Source organism: Heterodontus francisci, chromosome 22 (genome assembly GCF_036365525.1).
Source record: "Heterodontus francisci isolate sHetFra1 chromosome 22, sHetFra1.hap1, whole genome shotgun sequence".
Lineage (NCBI taxonomy): Eukaryota > Metazoa > Chordata > Chondrichthyes > Heterodontiformes > Heterodontidae > Heterodontus > Heterodontus francisci.
Genome location: NC_090392.1, coordinates 77,981,702 through 77,999,589, shown reverse-complemented (window position 1 = coordinate 77,999,589; position 17,888 = coordinate 77,981,702). Strand labels below are relative to the sequence as shown.

Sequence of the window (17,888 nt, the reverse complement as noted above, 5' to 3'; positions counted from 1 at the left end):
GGGGAATTGAATATAAAAGTAAAGAGGTTATGCTTCAGTTATACAGGGCATTGGTGAGACTACATATGGAGTATTGGGTACAGTACTGGTCTCCTTATTTAAGGAAGGATGTAAATGTGTTGGAGGCAGTACAGAGAAGGTTTACTCGAATAATACCTGGAATGGGTGGACTGTCTTACGAGGAAAGATTGGACAGGCTAGGCTTGTATCTGCTGGAATTTAGAAGAGTAAGAGGCGACTTGTTTGAAACACACAAGATCCTGAGGGGTCTTGACAGGGTGGATGTGGAAAGGAAGTTTCCCCTTGTGGGAGAATCTCGAACTAGTTTGAAAATAAGGGGTCGCCCATTTAAGACAGTGATGAGGAGAAATTTTTTCTCAGAGGGTCGTGAGTCTTTGGAACTCTTTTCCTCAAAAGGCAGTGGAAGTAGAGTCTTTGAATATTTTTAAAGCAGAGGTAGATAGATTCTTGATAAGCAAGGGGGTGGAAGGTTATCGGGGTAGTTGGAAATTTGGAGTAATCAGTTCAGCCATAAACTTATTGAATGGCGGAGCAGGCTCAAAGGGCTGAGTGGCCTACTCCTGCTCCTAATTCGTATGTTTGTATAATTCCAGACATTAATCAGTTTGCATGAAGTCAATTATCTAACTTTCCTTCCTCTAGTGTAATCGCTACTAAGTCTGGGTCTCTGTTGCCAAGGTTCCCCTTCACACCCATAAAGTGGCCCCACTGTCCCCCTTCACCTGTCCATCCCTCCAATATTGACCTCGGTGCAGGTGGGCTGCCTTCAGGTCCTACGATTTTGACCTGCCCAAAGTTGGCCAGCTGCCTCTTTCCACTTGTCTCAGGTGAGCAACTGGCCAATGAGATGAAAACAGGACCTTGAAGCTAAAACAAGCCAGGCCTTGGACCTGATGATATCAGGCAGCCACATTTCCCCACCTACCAAAACCCACTCCCAGTTAACATCACCCCCTTCAGTAAATGTTTACTAACAGAGGTTAAGGGCCCAGAGTGAATAAAAGCCAGGGACTGCCACTATATCACAGTTGAAAATAATTCCCACCCCACTGTAGCATTCTCTGTCCAAGTTGGAGGGCACATAACACACTGACCTTTCGAACCACCTGCACAAAGTCCTTGGAATTGCGCACAGAAAGACCCTGGAGCTGCCGAGTGCAGGCCTCAAGGGAGGAGGCATGTGCTACAATCAGAACACTGTTACCTGAAAGACAAGAGCGAACCAGTCATTCCAAATGACAATCCCATACGAGGAAGAGAACTTGCATTTATATAGTGCCTTTACAACCTCGGGTCCCAAATTGCTTTACAGCCAGTGATGTTCTTTTGAAGTCTAACTGCAGTTGTAATGTAGGAAACGTGGCAGCTATTTGCTGACAGCAATGTAATAATGATGGAAAAGTCCTGGGGAAAATTGATGTCCAGAGAGATTTGGGTGTTCAGGTCCACTGTTCCCTGAAGGTGGCAACGCAGGTAAATAGAGTGGTCAAGAAGGCATACGGCATGCTTTCCTTCATCGGACGGGGCATTGAGTACAAGAGTTGGCAGGTCATGTTACAGTTGTATAGGACTTTGGTTCGGCCACATTTGGAATACTGCGTGCAGTTCTGGTCGCCACATTATCAAAAGGATGTGGATGCTTTGGAGAGGGTGCAGAGGAGGTTCACCAGGATGTTGCCTGGTATGGAGGGCGCTAGCTATGAAGAGAGGTTGAGTAGATTAGGATTATTTTCATTAGAAAGACGGAGGTTGAGGGGGGACCTGATTGAGGTGTACAAAATCATGAGAGGTATAGACAGGGTGGATAGCAAGAGGCTTTTTCCCCAGAGTGGGGGTTTCAATTACTAGAGGACACGAGTTCAAAGTGAAAGGGGAAATGTTTAGGGGGGATATGCGTGGAAAGTTCTTTACGCAGAGGGTGGTGGGCACCTGGAACGCATTACCAGCGGAGGTGGTAGACGCGGGCACGATGGAGTCTTTTAAGATGTATCTAGACAGATACATGAATGGGCAGGAAGAAAAGAGATACAGAACCTTAGAAAATAGGCGACATGTTTAGAGAGAGGATCTGGATCGGCGCAGGCTTGGAGGGCCGAAGGGCCTGTTCCTGTGCTGTAATTATCTTTGTTCTTTGTTTTTGTTCTTTGGAACCCCCATCCCCCAAATCCAATGTGTATGTGTCAGAAATTGAGCTTTCTGGTCGAAGAGCTTCCCTGGCAAGAGCCAAAGCAAGTCAGGAGCATCTCCTAATAATTTAATAGAAGCAGGAGTAGGCCATCCGACCCCGTGAGCTTGTGCTGCCATTCAATAAGATTGTTATTATAAGCATTAGCATTAAATAGAACACCAGGCAGCCATTTTGCGCACCAGGTCTCACAAACAGCAACATAATGGCCAGCTAATCTGTTTTAATGATGCTGGATGTTAAACAAGAAGTTGCGAAAGCTGCTACATAAATGCAAGTCTTTTTTTCTTACTTTTTTTTATTTTGTTCCAGCCTTCATCTCAAACTCTGATGGGTCTGTCATACTCATTATGTTATTGAAGTAATCCCCAACACCATTCCCTTCCAAATATCAACTAAAAATACTGTAGTTTCCTTACAATTATTCACAATGAGTCTCACAGTTACCTTTGACTTTACATTCAGCCAGGATATCCCTCATCACCTGGCAACTCCTGCTAATATACGTCTCATAGGATTCAGAAATCCCCAGTTTGTTCACCGGAAAATGAGGTCTGCAATATATAAATTGCCAGTTAGAAAGCGGCATCACGAAGTCAGACCAGTGACGTGCAAAGAACAAGACGGGCAGCATTAAAGGCCGGCTCGGGTCTGCAAATGAAACCCAGCCCGACAGAACCACATCTGACCTCGAGCCCGACCATCAGTTAACCTACCTTCGTTTTTTCACTTTGTTGCTTATCTGCACAAGCTTAAAATAACAAAACCACCTTTCAAGCCCAAAAGGTCGGCAGGTCCTGTCAGGTTCGGGTTGGGTAGCCGGCCTTTAGGCAGCATGATGGTGTAATAACTACCCACACCCGCACCAAATAGTGTGAGATGATGGTTTTGTCACCCCATCCAAATGTGTTTTCAACTGAAAGAGAGCTTCCTGGAAGAACTTGCTAGCAGGAGCCAAAGCAAGTCAGAAATATCTCATAAGAACATTAGAAATAGGAGCAGGAGCAGATCATACAGCCCCTTGAGCCTGTTCTGCCATGCAATAAGATCGTGGCTAATCTTCTACGAAGGACAGCATTACCCCTGAAATAATCAAGAGTGCCAAGCCTGCTATACTCTCAGCACTACATGAACTGCTATGCCTGTGCTGGGACGAGGGAGCAGTACCCCAGGACATGCGCGATGCCAACATCATCACCCTCTATAAAAACAAAGGTGACCGCGGTGACTGCAACAACTACCGTGGAATCTCCCTGCTCAGCATAGTGGGGAAAGTCTTTGCTCGAGTCGCTCTGAACAGGCTCCAGAAGCTGGCCGAGCGCGTCTACCCTGAGGCACAGTGTGGCTTTCGTGCAGAGAGATCGACTATTGACATGCTGTTCTCCCTTCGTCAGATACAGGAGAAATGCCGTGAACAACAGATGCCCCTCTACATTGCTTTCATTGATCTCACCAAAGCCTTTGACCTCGTCAGCAGACGTGGTCTCTTCAGACTACTAGAAAAGATCGGATGTCCACCAAAGCTACTAAGTATCATCACCTCATTCCATGACAATATGAAAGGCACAATTCAACATGGTGGCTCCTCATCAGAGCCCTTTCCTATCCTGAGTGGTGTGAAACAGGGCTGTGTTCTCGCACCCACACTTTTTGGGATTTTCTTCTCCCTGCTGCTTTCACATGCGTTCAAATCCTCTGAAGAAGGAATTTTCCTCCACACAAGATCAGGGGGCAGGTTGTTCAACCTTGCCCGTCTAAGAGCGAAGTCCAAAGTACGGAAAGTCCTCATCAGAGAACTCCTCTTTGCTGACGATGCTGCTTTAACATCTCACACTGAAGAATGCCTGCAGAGTCTCATCGACAGGTTTGCGTCTGCCTGCAATGAATTTGGCCTAACCATCAGCCTCAAGAAAACGAACATCATGGGGCAGGATGTCAGAAATGCTCCATCCATCAATATTGGCGACCACGCTCTGGAAGTGGTTCAAGAGTTCACCTACCTAGGCTCAACTATCACCAGTAACCTGTCTCTAGATGCAGAAATCAACAAGCGCATGGGTAAGGCTTCCACTGCTATGTTCAGACTGGCCAAGAGAGTGTGGGAAAATGGCGCACTGACACGGAACACAAAAGTCCGAGTGTATCAGGCCTGTGTCCTCAGTACCTTGCTCTACGGCAGCGAGGCCTGGACAACGTATGCCAGCCAAGAGCGACGTCTCAATTCATTCCATCTTCGCTGCCTTCGGAGAATACTTGGCATCAGGTGGCAGGACTATATCTCCAACACAGAAGTCCTTGAAGCGGCCAACATCCCCAGCTTATACACACTACTGAGTCAGCGGCGCTTGAGATGGCTTGGCCATGTGAGCCGCATGGAAGATGGCAGGATCCCCAAAGACACATTGTACAGCGAGCTCGCCACTGGTATCAGACCCACCGGCCGTCCATGTCTCCGTTATAAAGACGTCTGCAAACGCGACATGAAATCGTGTGACATTGATCACAAGTCGTGGGAGTCAGTTGCCAGCATTCGCCAGAGCTGGCGGGCAGCCATAAAGACAGGGCTAAATTGTGGCGAGTCGAAGAGACTTAGTAGTTGGCAGGAAAAAAGACAGAGGCGCAAGGGGAGAGCCAACTGTGCAACAGCCCCAACAAACAAATTTCTCTGCAGCACCTGTGGAAGAGCCTGTCACTCCAGAATTGGCCTTTATAGCCACTCCAGGCGCTGCTTCACAAACCACTGACCACCTCCAGGCGCGTATCCATTGTCTCTCGAGATAAGGAGGCCCAAAAGAAAGAAAAGAATCCATTTATCCACCCAGCCCCATATCCCTGGATTCCCTTCATGCCCAAAAAATCTATCAGTCTCAATGTTGAATATATTCAATGACTGAGCATCCAAAGCTCTCTGGGGTAGAGTAGAGTATTCTCAAGATTCAAATCCTCTGAGTGAAGAAACTTCTCCTCCCAGTCCTAAATAGCTGACCCTATCCTGAGACTATGATCTCTAGTTCTAGACTCTCCAGCCAGGAGAAACAGCCCATCAGCATCTACCCTGTCTAGCCCTCGAAGAATTGTATACATTTCAATGGGATCACCTCTTGGTCTTCTAAACTCAAGAATATAGGCCCATTCTACCCAGAATCACAGTTGCACTTCAGTAATGCAATAGAATGTGTTCCAATGTGAAACTTCAAACAGTAGCAAGTTCCTCCCGCAACCAACACCACCAGATTAACTGGTCGTTTATCTTATTGCCACTTGTGGGATCTTGCTGCACGTAAAATTTCCCTGCAAACTTAATGGTCAACCGCATTTCAAAGTAATTCATCAGATGTGAAGAGCTTCGAGGCACTTCTAACATTGTGATATAATAAATTTAAATTAAGTGCTAAGTGTTTTTAAATGCCAAGCAATATAAAATATTGAACATTAACCATGGAAGGAGTAGATAGAATCTACAGCACAGAAACAGGCCCATTTGGCCCAACTGGTCTATGCCATTGTTTATGCTCCACACGCGCCTCCTCCCACTATAATTATCGCTTCCCATCCCCTTCCTGTAGCCCTCTATTTTCTTCACCCTCGTGTAAGCATCAAGCCTCCCCTTAAATGAATCATTGCTCTGTGCCTCAACCACTCCATGTAGCAATGAGTTCCACATTCTCACCACTCTCCATGGAAGGAAATTCCACCTAATTTCTTCATCTGATCTCTTACTGGCTATTTTATATTTACTCCACCTTGTCTGGAATGACCAACAAGTGCAAACAGTTCCTCCACATCCAGCCATAATTTTGAAGACCTCGATCATGTCTCCTCTTCGTCTTTTTCTTCCAGGGATAGAGTCCCGGCCTGTTCAATCCATCCTGATAGTCACATAGACTCAATACCAAGCCCAGATTAGGAACTTTGACCTCAGGTGCCTCCTAGTGATAGTGATTCACATGCCCCACACCCTAACCTGCAACTGCACAGACACGATGGGTCGAATAACCTCCTTCCGTGCTATCATTCTATGACACTATGGACATACCAAGATGGTTGTCAAAGGGTTTAAATTCATCCCATAAACTGGTTCAAGACCAATTGACTTGACCCATACAAGGGGAAGAGCCTACTCATTCAAATGCTGACATTTGGTACTTTCTGTGCCAATTCTTACCTATAGGTTGTGTCAGTCCCCAGATTTGCTGCTGCAAGTTCCTCTGTTGTCATCCATGCTGGCAAGGTATTCCCAGAGACCCACTTAGTCCACTCAAACAGCCCAGGCTCCACTCGAACTTTTATCTGTTTTTCTTGCTGAAGTCCTGTGAATAAATTGAAGATATGACAACACCATAAGTAAGTCATTCAAGAAAAGGAGAATCAACAAATCAAGGGTATGTAAACCATGGGCTTGCCCCTTAAAACTTTATCCACATCAGTTCTGAAGGTGCTGACTCATACTGGAGTACAGTTCCAGGTACCGATTCTCCCTCGGGTAAAGTTTCTGTACTGAAGAGGCCTGTGGTCAAAGGGATAGGCTTTCAGCAGGGTGTGGGGTATGCTGGTGGGGGACAGGGGGAGGGGGGTGAGAAATAGAAAGTGATACAGCAAAGCCCAGGGGTCTGGGAAGAGAATTCAAGATTGTGGGGGCATTATGGCTGAAGACTCTGTCATGATCAAAGAGTGGAAAGGCAGGCAGGTGAAGACAAAAGTCCTAATGCAGAAGAGTAGACAGTACAAAGAGGAACATGGAACTGGGGAGAAAGTTGCAGAGGTTGAGCAGGGAGGCAAGGAAGGGTTTTGTAAACATCGACAGACGGTTCATTACCTTTCAATATGTTGAATGCCGTCTGCACACAGCGTAGTGAGGGTGAACAGTAAACATAATCAATGGCTGATTTACTCTCCAGCAGAGCCTCACCTGCAAGTCAAACACACTCAGCAATCAGATTCATCCAAGCAACAACACATTATAAGCAATTTCCTTGTCTCCTCTTCAACCTCATGATTCCCCTGCAGTAAAGTGGATTGAAAGGGAGCTCTGCCAGTAGCTCAGCTGTAAGTGCTGTGCTAAACTTGATATTGAACCATACAGAACTGCAAGGTTCCTGATTCGTTAGCCAGGTCTGTACTGAGTTAGACAATTCCTGCCAAAGTGCTACATTTAGTTGCTCAGATGATGACTGAGGGGACAGGCTTGGGTTATACACTAAGTGCCAGATTGCTGGTGCTTTAAGTGCAGGTAATTATGCCAAATTTGCACATAAAACTAAAAGGCAATATAAATTAAATGGCACAATTTTAAAGAGAGTGCAGGAACTAAGAGACCTGGGGGTGGAAGGTGACAGGGCACATTGAGAAAGCTGTTCCTTGGCTTTATAAACAGAGGCATAGAATACAAAAGCAAGGAAGTTATGCAAAACACTTTATAAAGCACTGATCAGACCACAGCTGCAGTATTGTGTCCAGTTCTGAGCACCACACTTTAAGAAGGACGTCAAGACCTTGGAGAGGGTGCAGAGGAGATTTACCAGAATGGCACCAGGGATGAGGGTCTTTAGTTATGTGGAGAGACTGGAGAAGCTGGGATTGTACTCCTTAGAGCAGAGAAGGTTAAAGGGAGGTTTAAAGAGGTGTTCAAAATTATTGCTGCTTTTGATAGGGAGAAATTATTTTACGCAGCGAGTTGCCGTGATCTGGAATACACTGCCTGAATAGGGAGCTAGAAGCAGATTCAATAATAACTTTCAAAAGGACAATTGCATAAATACTTGAAAAGGAAACATTTTTCAGGGTTATGGGGAAAGAGCAGGATGTGGATAGTTCTTTCATAAGGTCGAATGTCCTCCTTCTCTGCTGCATGATTCTATGATGTTAAATTATTAAACTGGCTGTGATGGGTATGGATTAAATAATTCAAGAAGCAGGAAGGAGGAAACTTAATATCTGTAAAATATGAAGAGGCCATGTCTCTGAACCCTAATGGCTAATTGAGACTGGTTTTTGAATTTACTGCCGACTGCTCCTTGAAATTATAAAAGCCCTGCCAAGAGATATTGAATTGAATCCTTTTAGTCCGATTCTTCTTGGATGGGTCTTTCACTGGCTGAGCCGAACTATTTCATAGAATCATACAGAAAAGGAGGTGGCTATTCAGCCCATCATGCCTGTACTTGCTCTCTGAAAGGGCTACCAATTAGTCCCATTAGTTGATGCTGATTTACTTATTATCTATCAGTCCGGTGTCTCTGTTGTGTTGTTCAGCTCTCATGATGACATGCAGAGTCACCATCACAGACTGAACCTTAAACTTCTTTCTTCTGCACCTAGACTGCGCTCAGTGCATTTGATCTCCAGCCTGACCACCATTCTTTTAATGTTGTCAACTTTTAGGTTCATTTCACATTTTTAAAATCAGTTCATAAATCTTTCAATGAACTCCTGAAGTGTAAGACATGGCAGTTCTGCTGTTAGAGAATGTTACAGTTATAAAACAGCCAGAAGGAAACACTTTTCCAACAAGTTGGTTGTCCCAAGAGTAAGTAGGAGGTGAAGTCCTATTCTCTCAATGTTTTAAGGTCTTGGCTGAAAACTGGTCATAAAGGCTTGTTTTCTATCCTTTCATGAGGAAAGATTGAATAGGCTGTTGTCTTTGGAAGAGGGGAACCGGAGGGGAGATATAACTTGAGGTATATAAAATGATGAGGGGCCTAGATAGAGTGGATATTTCTCTTAGCAGAGAAGCAAATAACCAGGCTTGGATTGAAATTAATTGGCAGAAGGATTAGAAGAGAGTCGAGTAGAATTCTTTTTCACCCAGAGGGTGGTGAGGGTCTGGACTTCACTGCCTGAAAGGGTGGTAGAGGCAGAAAATATTTGGATAGGCACTTTAAGTGCCATAGCCTACAGGGCTACAGACCAAGAGCTGGGATTAGGCTGGATAACACTATCTCAGCTAGCACAGACTTGATAGGCAAAATGGCCTCTTCTGTGATGTACATTTTCTATGTTTCTATGTCCATAAATCCTGATTCTTAAATATGGACTGGTCACATTGAAGATAAGTAACAGGTTTAGCCAAGAGAGCCTACTTATCAGTGGTCCCTGGAACCTGGGAGCAGTTCGGTGGGGAAATTGATCACTGATGCTTTAAGAGATGTAGAAAGAAAATATAATATAGTTAATGCATCAGAAAGGGATGTCATGCCCATTTGCACCAGAGATCCTTAAGTCATGGTCCCTTGAGCCTACTTTGCCATTTAGTCAGATCATGGTTGGGATGTCCCTTAATTCCACTTTCCTGCCTTTGCTCCATATTCTTAGACACCCCTTAAATAATGAAAATCTATCAGTCTCAGTCTTAAAAGTTTCTATTGACTCCTCATCCACCACCTTTTGGGGAGGGAATTCCAGATTTCCACTACCCTTTGTGTGAAAACATGCTTCCTGATTTCTTTCCTAAAAGGCCTAGCTCTAACTTTAAGCATGTGCTCCCTTGTTCAGCTCGCAGAGGAACTAGTTTCTATGTCTACTCTATCAAATCCTTTTAGTATTTTCAATAGCTCAATCAGATCATTCCTCAATCTCCTAAATTCAAGAGACTACAAGCCAAGTTTAAGCAATCTGTCTGCACAACTGAACCCTTTTATCCCCACCAACATTCTGGGGAATCTGCACTGCACCCCCTCCAAGACCAATATATCCTTCCCATGGTGCGGTGCCCAAAACTGAATGCAGCAGTCAATGATGGGATCTGATTGAGGCTCTGTGCAACTGAAGCATTGCTTCCTTTCCTTTGTCATTAGCCCCCTGGAGATAAAGATAATGGGTGGGCAGAGAGCAACATTTCCAGTGATCTACGACTAAGCTATTCTTTGTGGTGGGCCCAGCAAGCAGACAGTGTGGCACAGAAGAGCCAAGACTGATAAGGGACAGAAGCAACCAATTAAAAAAACAACATTAACACATAAATGATGGGTCAAAAGTGTTGACATAATAAACTCACCCACAAGCCTGGCCTGTGCGCAGCCAAACACAGTGATGGGAGCGTCTTTCTCATAGTCTCTGTATCCACCACTTCTCTGAGGTAAAATTGGTGGCATGTTCAAATTGGACCGTATGTAATTACCTATTTCAAAAGTAAGTGTCAGCAGATTGACTCTTTAAACAGGAGGCACAAACAAAACTCTTGCAGCAAAATTGGGATTCAGAATTCGCACGCTGGTGACTCGAAGAGGACCTTAGTGTTTTCTTTGCTATAGTTGACAGCAGCAAGTCGAAGCCTTCAGCCAGCAACATCAGTGGTCAAAAAAACAGGGAGGAGGGGAGTGATATCCAATAAAATCCATTATGAACTGCAGGCTACACATCAAATGACCATATCTCAGTCCTCCGGCCTTTGGATACGAGAGACTCGTGTCAACAATTTACTGCAGTAACTTTTATAGAGCCACTAGCATTTGTGCATTGCCTTGGAATCTGCTGTCTTGTCACACCAATGTGGGTGATGTCACAATTCCAATCATTTGCACCATTGCAATCCCAGAGGGGTAACAGGCAGCAAGACTATGTCATCAACAACAACCTGCATTTATATAGCACTTTAACATAGTAAAAAGCCCCAATGTGCTTTACAGGAGCATTATCAAACAAAATTTGACACCAACCTAAATAAGGAAATATTAGGGCAGATGACCTTGGTAAGAGAGGTGGATTTTAAGGAGCATCTTAAAGGCGGAGAGACAGGTTTAGGGAGGGAATTCCAGAGTAAAGGCCTGCTACCCGACCCGAACCTGACGTGTCGGGTTCGGATAGGGTCGCTCTTCCAGGTCTGGCTTTCAGGCTCGGGTCCGGGTCGGACAAACACAGTATTAATCGGACTTGAAAAGTTATTTAAAAAGATGAAGAATGGTGCCACAACATCAGTGATTGTTTGGTCACAAGTTAAACAGTAACCCATGGAGTTGTGCCACACTGTACCAGTATCTGTATTGCTTAAAATAAACACAGCAATTGCCCAAAGGCTCAGAAAATATTACACATTACCTAGACTCCTGCTTTTCAGTTTGAAATACTTGCCGCAAGTTTATCCAGTGAGCAGCTGAGATGCAAAGACCAGGAAGATCCTGAGTGATTAATTATAAAATATACAGTATTTATATAAAAAATGTAAAATGATCACTGTCAGGACTCTGGTCTATACTGTATGTGTGTAGACTAGAATCCTGACAGTGACCATTTTATATTTTTTATATAAATACTGTATATTTTATAATTAATCATTCAGGACCTTCCTGGTCTCTGCATCTCAGCTGCTCACTGGATAAACTTGCAGCAAGTATTTCAAACTGAAAAAGTGAAAAACGGATTCAGAATCGGAAGGTAGGTAAAGTGAACATTCCGGCGTTCGGGTCGGGTTGGGCTCGGGGCAGGTTAGGCACGGGAAAAAAATGGAAGGGCTCGGGCCAGGTTGGGCTTGAGTCCGTCGTGGTTCTGTCGGGTTTGGGTCGGGTTTTTTTTTCAGACCTGAGCAGGCCCTTATTCCAGAGCCTAGGCAGCTGAAGGCATGGCCATAAATGGTGGAGCAATGAAAATCGGGATGCGCAAGAGGCGCAGAGTCTTCTGAAGGTTGCAGAGATCACCTTGATCAATCGGCTTGATCAGTTTGTGTCACCAGTGGGCTTCAATGGAAAGTGACATTAAGGCTAGAATGAAAACGAAACCCAGGCCATCGCATCAGGGCAAAGAAAGAAAATCAGCCAAAATTCCCATTTCTGATCGTTACCTGAAGACACTCACTAGAAAGAGTGTGCGCGTGGACACAAAGTAGACACAGAAGTGGGATCAGCAGGAATGCTCGCAATGGTAGAATAACCTGCCCGAGTACACATTCCATCATGAAGAATCTCCACTTGGACAAGATGCAGAACATCACCTAGCTCTAATGGAACTGTTTCCCAGAAAAAAAAACTTGCATTTCTATAGCACCTTTCACAACCTCAGGATGTTCCAAAGCGCCTGAACAACAAATGAAGTGTAGTCACAGTTGGAATGTTGGAAGAGTGGCAGCCAATTTACACAAAGCAAGCTCTCACAAACAGCAATGTGATAACGATCAGATAATCTGTTCTGCTTTATGTTAGTTAAGGGATAAATATTGGCCAGAACACCTCCCGCACTTCTTCGAACAATGCGATGGGGCCTCTTACGTCCAGCTGAGGGGACAGACCAGGCCTGTTTAACATCTCAGCCGAAAGATGACACCTCTGATAGTGCAGCAGTCCCTCGGTACTAGACTGCGGAGTGTCGGCCTAGCATTCCGCGCTCAAGCCAAAAGTGGAGAAAACATACTGGCTGGGTTTGACAGTCAGCGCTGCCACTGTACAGGAACAGGAACAAACCTTTCGCATCGAAGCACTGAGTAAGCCAGTGTTTTCCAAAAACCACATCCATCCTCTCCCCATGTCGACAAACATACAGATCCCGCTTCTGTGTACTGGACCGGGAGGAGTTCTTGGACACCATCTGCGACAACACAAATCACATGACCACTTCTCAGCGACAGATCAGGACAATCTGCAGTTCAATCAAAAAAAACCCAGCAGGAACAAATAGCTTTTCTGACCCTCCCAGTGCTACAGGAAACGACCTGATTTTTATCTGGGTCCCCTTTCACACAGACTTATTCCAATAACCTGCTTGTGTGCTGACCCAGTTAAAGCTGTCACAGAGGGATTTAAAAAAATGTTTGGCCTCCAAACTCTGCCCTAGATTCCTAGTTTAACCCAAATGCGATTCCCCAGCGTGGAATGCTTTGCAAAATTCTTCAGCATCTGCTCCACTGGCTCCTCCCACCATGGCACTTTGACTTGAGTAGATACAGGTAACATCACATGACAAGTTTCCGGTCATTTGTGCGACAGCAATGCTGGAGAGGATAAAAGTTTAAAAGTGGGCAGCAAGCCTATCCAAATCAATGGACTTAGTAATTTTGCATCCTGTCCCAAGCATACTGAGAACGACAATCCCAATGGACACCTAAAGCTTGCTCCAGCCACAGGCCTGCCTCTCTGGGGCACAGGAGAGTTAGTCTACCCAAGTGATTCAAGTGAGCCTCTGCAAACGATCCAGGTTTTTCTTCCTGGAGTGGGAAATCAATCTCCTCTCACTCCCTGCAATCCTCATGCACCCGTATCTCAGCATCTCCCATCTTCCCCCAAATCCTCCACAGTTTACCCCACAGATTTCATGTTAGGGTACTGGGAGCCTGTGGGGTTTTGGGTGGGGGTGGGGTGGAATCTGCCCAATGTTTGTGAGGTCGTAACATTTCTGTATCCCACATGGACTGCAGCGGTTTAAGAATGCAGCACCCCACCACTTTCTCAAGGGCAATTAGGGATGGGCAATAAATGCTGGCCTAGCCAGCGACGCCCACATCCCATGAATTAATTTTTTTTTTAAATTGTTGATTTTGACTGATTTTTGTTTTAAGTTTACTGTAATAACCGTATTGTTCTTTTGGCAGCTGACTTAGGGCAGGGGTCCCCAGAAATGTGCCAACATTTGCATGCTGCAGCCCCTTATAGAAATGTTGTGAAGATGTTTTGGTGAGGAAAGGATTTTGGGCCAATTTGTGTTGTTCCAGCAGGTGGCGCACTGTGCACATTTGGTATCAAAGAACTGGACCTCTTTTTTTTTAGAGATACAGCACTGAAACAGGCCCTTCGACCCACTAACCCTACAGTAATCCCATATTCCCCATCACCTACCTATACTAGGGGCAATTTACAATGGCCAATTTACCTATCACCTGCAAGTTTTTTTTGGATGTGGGAGGAAACCGGAGCACCTGGTGAAAACCCACGCAAACACAGGGAGAACTTGCAAACTCCGCACAGGCAGTACCCAGGAATCGAACCCGGGTCCTTAGAGCTGTGAGGCTGCAGTGCTAACCACTGCGCCACTGTGCCGCCCAAAATCTAGTGGCCAAAATCCATACATCAGCCCAACTCTTCCCAATAATGTTAACGCTGGATTACAGTTTGGTTTGACACCACAATTTAGGAAGGACATCAAGACCTTGGATAGGGTGCAGAAGAGATTTACCAGAATGGTACCAGGGATGAGGACTTCAGTTGCATTGAGAGACTGGGCTTGTAGAACAGAGAAGGTTAAGGGGAGTAAAAAGAAGAAATGCTGGAAATACTCAGCAGGTCTGGCAGCATCTGTGGAAAGAGAAGCAGAGTTAACGTTTCAGGTCAGTGACCCTTCATTAAAGGTTAAGGTGAGAGATTTGATAGAGGCGTTCAAGATTTTGAAGGTTTTTGATTGAGTAAATACGGAGAAACTGTTTCCAGCGGGGGAAGGGTCTGAGATTTATGGTAATTGGCAAAAGTAGCAGAGGGGAAATGCGGAGTTTTTTCTAAACCAAGTCATGATCTGGAATGCGCTGCCTGAAAGGGCAGTGGAAGCTGATTCAACAGTAGCTTTCAAAGGAGAATTTGATAAATACCTGAAGGGGATAAATTGGCATGTTTATGGGGAAAGAGCAGAGGAATTAATTGGATAACTCGTTCAAAGAGTCAGCACAGGCATGATGGGCTGAATGGCTTCCTTCTGTTATGTATCATTCTATGATTCATGAGCACCTTGTATCCGATTTCCTTCAACACATGATTTGCTCAAAGTCAGACTGCGGGTGACTGTCACTCATGTTCAAGAATGGACCTCATGAATCTCCCTGGTGAACGTCAAGCTGGCTCCTTACCGGCATCGGTTGACAGATGACATTGGTGGGCAATGACAAAGCCTCACCCGGTCCCTGTTCCTCCTGGCATTTCCTCCGAAAACCCCCGTCACACAGACTAGTGCCAGCTGGGGCAGTCGCAGTTAGAAATGAATTAGATCTGAGCAAACAAAAAGTGGGAGATGACAAGTGTCTTCAGGTAGAGAAATCAGCACAAAATTGAAGCATCTCTCCTCGCACAGAAACATCACTGATGTGGTAAGACATGCTATCAGTGTTTAAACGCTAACTGGTTACCAATGAACACAAGAACATAAGAGCTGGAGTAGACCATTTGTCCCCTCGAGCTTGATGTGTCATTTAAAAGATCACAACTGATAGTCTACCTCAACTCCACCTTCCTGTACTATGCCAATATTCCTCAATTTCCTTAGCACCCAAAAGTCTATTGATCTCTGACTAGAGTACACTCAACAATGGAGCATCAACAGCTCTCTGGGGTGGAGAATTCCTAAATTTGGAAAGCACAATCCATTCATTGGGAAAGGACTTTGCTCAGAAGGTCCTGGAGTTCTCTGCCCTTTTCAATGAAGAGAATATTCTCCTCAATCATTAAGATTGCAAAAATATCAGTTCTCACCAGTAAAGAAAGATAGACTTGCATTTCTATAACACCTTAGGACATTCCAAAGCACATTAGAGCCAATGAAATACTTTTGAAGAATAGCCACTGTTGCAATGTAGAAAATGCAGCAGCCAATTTGCGCACAGCAAGCTCCCACAAACAATGATAATCTGCTTTTGTGACGTTGGCCGAGTTGGGATGTTCTATTCCAGAAAGCCAGTTGTTAAAGGATAGAACTGGAGTCAATCTTGATGTAGTCTGACATTTATTTACAGAATGAAATATTACAAGCATTTGCCTCCTAATTCAACCTCATCACAGTTTCACTAAGTGCCTCTTTATATGTGCTCAAGTGAAACCCCAATTAATGCCCTCCACCTGTATATAATTAAACACAATTGATATACAACTAACACAGGACACCGGGAGATTGTCCCAGCAAGGTCTAACAAAGGAAGGAGTGATGCTTTATAAATAAAGAGCCCAATCTGTCAAAAGTGAATACAATCTCCTACCTTCCCCCCATTTAAATTTGCTTAAGCCAGGTTATCTGATGAATCCAATTTTTTTTTAAATTAAATACCAGATTCTCACTTTGCTGTGTGTTATTTTTTGCTACTTATATCAAGTTACTGGCTAATTGTTAGTGCAAAATGAGAGCAAATTTTAACCTAAACCCCAAGGCACATTTTAGTTGCATGCCCATTTTATGTAGCGTAAAATCGGCGGGGTGTAAAACTGGCATCCCAACTGAAGCCAGCTGGTACAGTTAGCTTAAAATCACCCCTTGAGTCTATCATTTTTAATGGTATTGCTTTTCCATTCTCCCCACAACCTGTCTTTAGGCCTTTCCTGAAGTCTTCACCAAAGTCGCTCCTGCAATCGGTTGTAGGTGGTGACTTTGGGCTTTGATTCTCTTCCTGTTGCCCTGATGATGGTGATGTTACATGGTCACTATTGGTGTTCCACAGGTAAACACGCCACTTACCCATGGAATACCCAAGTATCGCATTCATCCGCCTTGGCTATATAGTTCTCCGGAAGTAGGCCTGAGCAGCCCGTTGCCAGGGAGGTGCCGTAGATCCAGCCCTCACTCGTGCTGCTCTGCTCAATTGGGGACATGAATATGAAATCTCCCTGCACCAATTCCAACTCGTCATCATTCTGAGGTGTGTACGGGTACATCACACGCAGAGTCTGTTAAGGAAAGCGGAGGGGAAAAGGACTTCAAAACAAGTTGTGATGTTGCAGGTCAAACCAACCAGTTAAGAGAATCCATCAGCAAAAATATAAAAAAAAACAGTTGCTTATGTTTATCCAGAGCAAAACCAAGTCCAATCACTACCTTCCCTCCTCTAAAAAGGTAGGATACGCAACTGCACAATACTGGCTGTCTACAGTGATGTCACAAGTCCCGGCCAAAATGGAGATGTTTGGGTAATTCCCCTGTCAATCACACTGGGAAGCTTGACTTCTGTAAATGACTGGGATTGATTTTATGTGCATCATATGTATTACGTAACTATTTTCCACTCACAGCACTATTGCTAGTAAAATAACCCTGCTTTTAATCAGGAATCGTTGCTGTAGAGTTTGTATTGGGGAGACAGTGGTGTAGTAGTAATGCCATTGGACTAATAATCTAGGTTAATGCACTGGGGACATAGATTCAAATCCCAACACAGCAGATAGTGGAATTTAAATTCAATTAATTAATAAATATCTGGAACTGAAAGCGAGTCTCAGTAATGGTGCCATCAATATATCATCGATTGTTGGTTCACTAATGTCCTTCAGGGAAGGAAATCTGCCATCCTTACCTGGTCTGGCCTACATAAGACTCCAGACCCACAGCACTTGTTTGCCTTTTCACTGCCCTCTGAAATGGCCTAGCAAGTTCAAGGGCAATTAGGGATGGGCAAGAAATGCTGGCTTTGCCAGCGACGTCCACGTCCCATGAAAGAATTCAAAAAAAGACTAAATAGATTCTGTTCAGGGCAAGTCCTGCTCTGCCTTTAACTCATTGACACAGTGATGTGTCAAAAGATACTCTGGACAATATTTGGTTATATTTTAGCACTTTTTTCTAGACATCCCACTCACAAAGCAGGCAGGTCACTTAAATAACCCCATATTACTGTCCAATCAAAAACAACATGTAGGGCTGATTGGAGTTACTAAATGATGGAGTCACTTTACCGGATTTAGAGCAGACACGGAGGTTACTGTGTCCCAGTAACTGTCCAAGGCTTTGTGAAACAAACTAATTAACACAGCCCTCCGCGACACCCTGGTCCACTCCTCCATTACCCCCAACACCTCGT

At 44.6% G+C, this 17,888-nt stretch overlaps 1 protein-coding gene across 3 annotated transcripts in view; it reads right to left on the bottom strand.

Annotated features, from left to right (window-relative positions):
• The window catches only part of LOC137381476 (ubiquitin-associated and SH3 domain-containing protein B-like), a 159,756-nt gene that overhangs the window by 13,456 nt on the left and 128,412 nt on the right, over positions 1–17,888 (bottom strand). For 2 of the 3 annotated variants that reach the window (XM_068054132.1, XM_068054131.1), the window contains 8 exons: positions 16,553–16,761; positions 14,961–15,099; positions 12,595–12,718; positions 10,200–10,322; positions 7,023–7,115; positions 6,372–6,516; positions 2,654–2,760; positions 1,116–1,225 (listed from right to left, as the gene is read on the bottom strand). In XM_068054132.1, coding sequence (XP_067910233.1) covers positions 1,116–1,225; positions 2,654–2,760; positions 6,372–6,516; positions 7,023–7,115; positions 10,200–10,322; positions 12,595–12,718; positions 14,961–15,099; positions 16,553–16,761 — 1,050 coding nt within the window. The remainder of the gene's footprint in view (positions 1–1,115; positions 1,226–2,653; positions 2,761–6,371; positions 6,517–7,022; positions 7,116–10,199; positions 10,323–12,594; positions 12,719–14,960; positions 15,100–16,552; positions 16,762–17,888) is intronic. The other variant, XM_068054133.1, reaches the window with a different exon arrangement.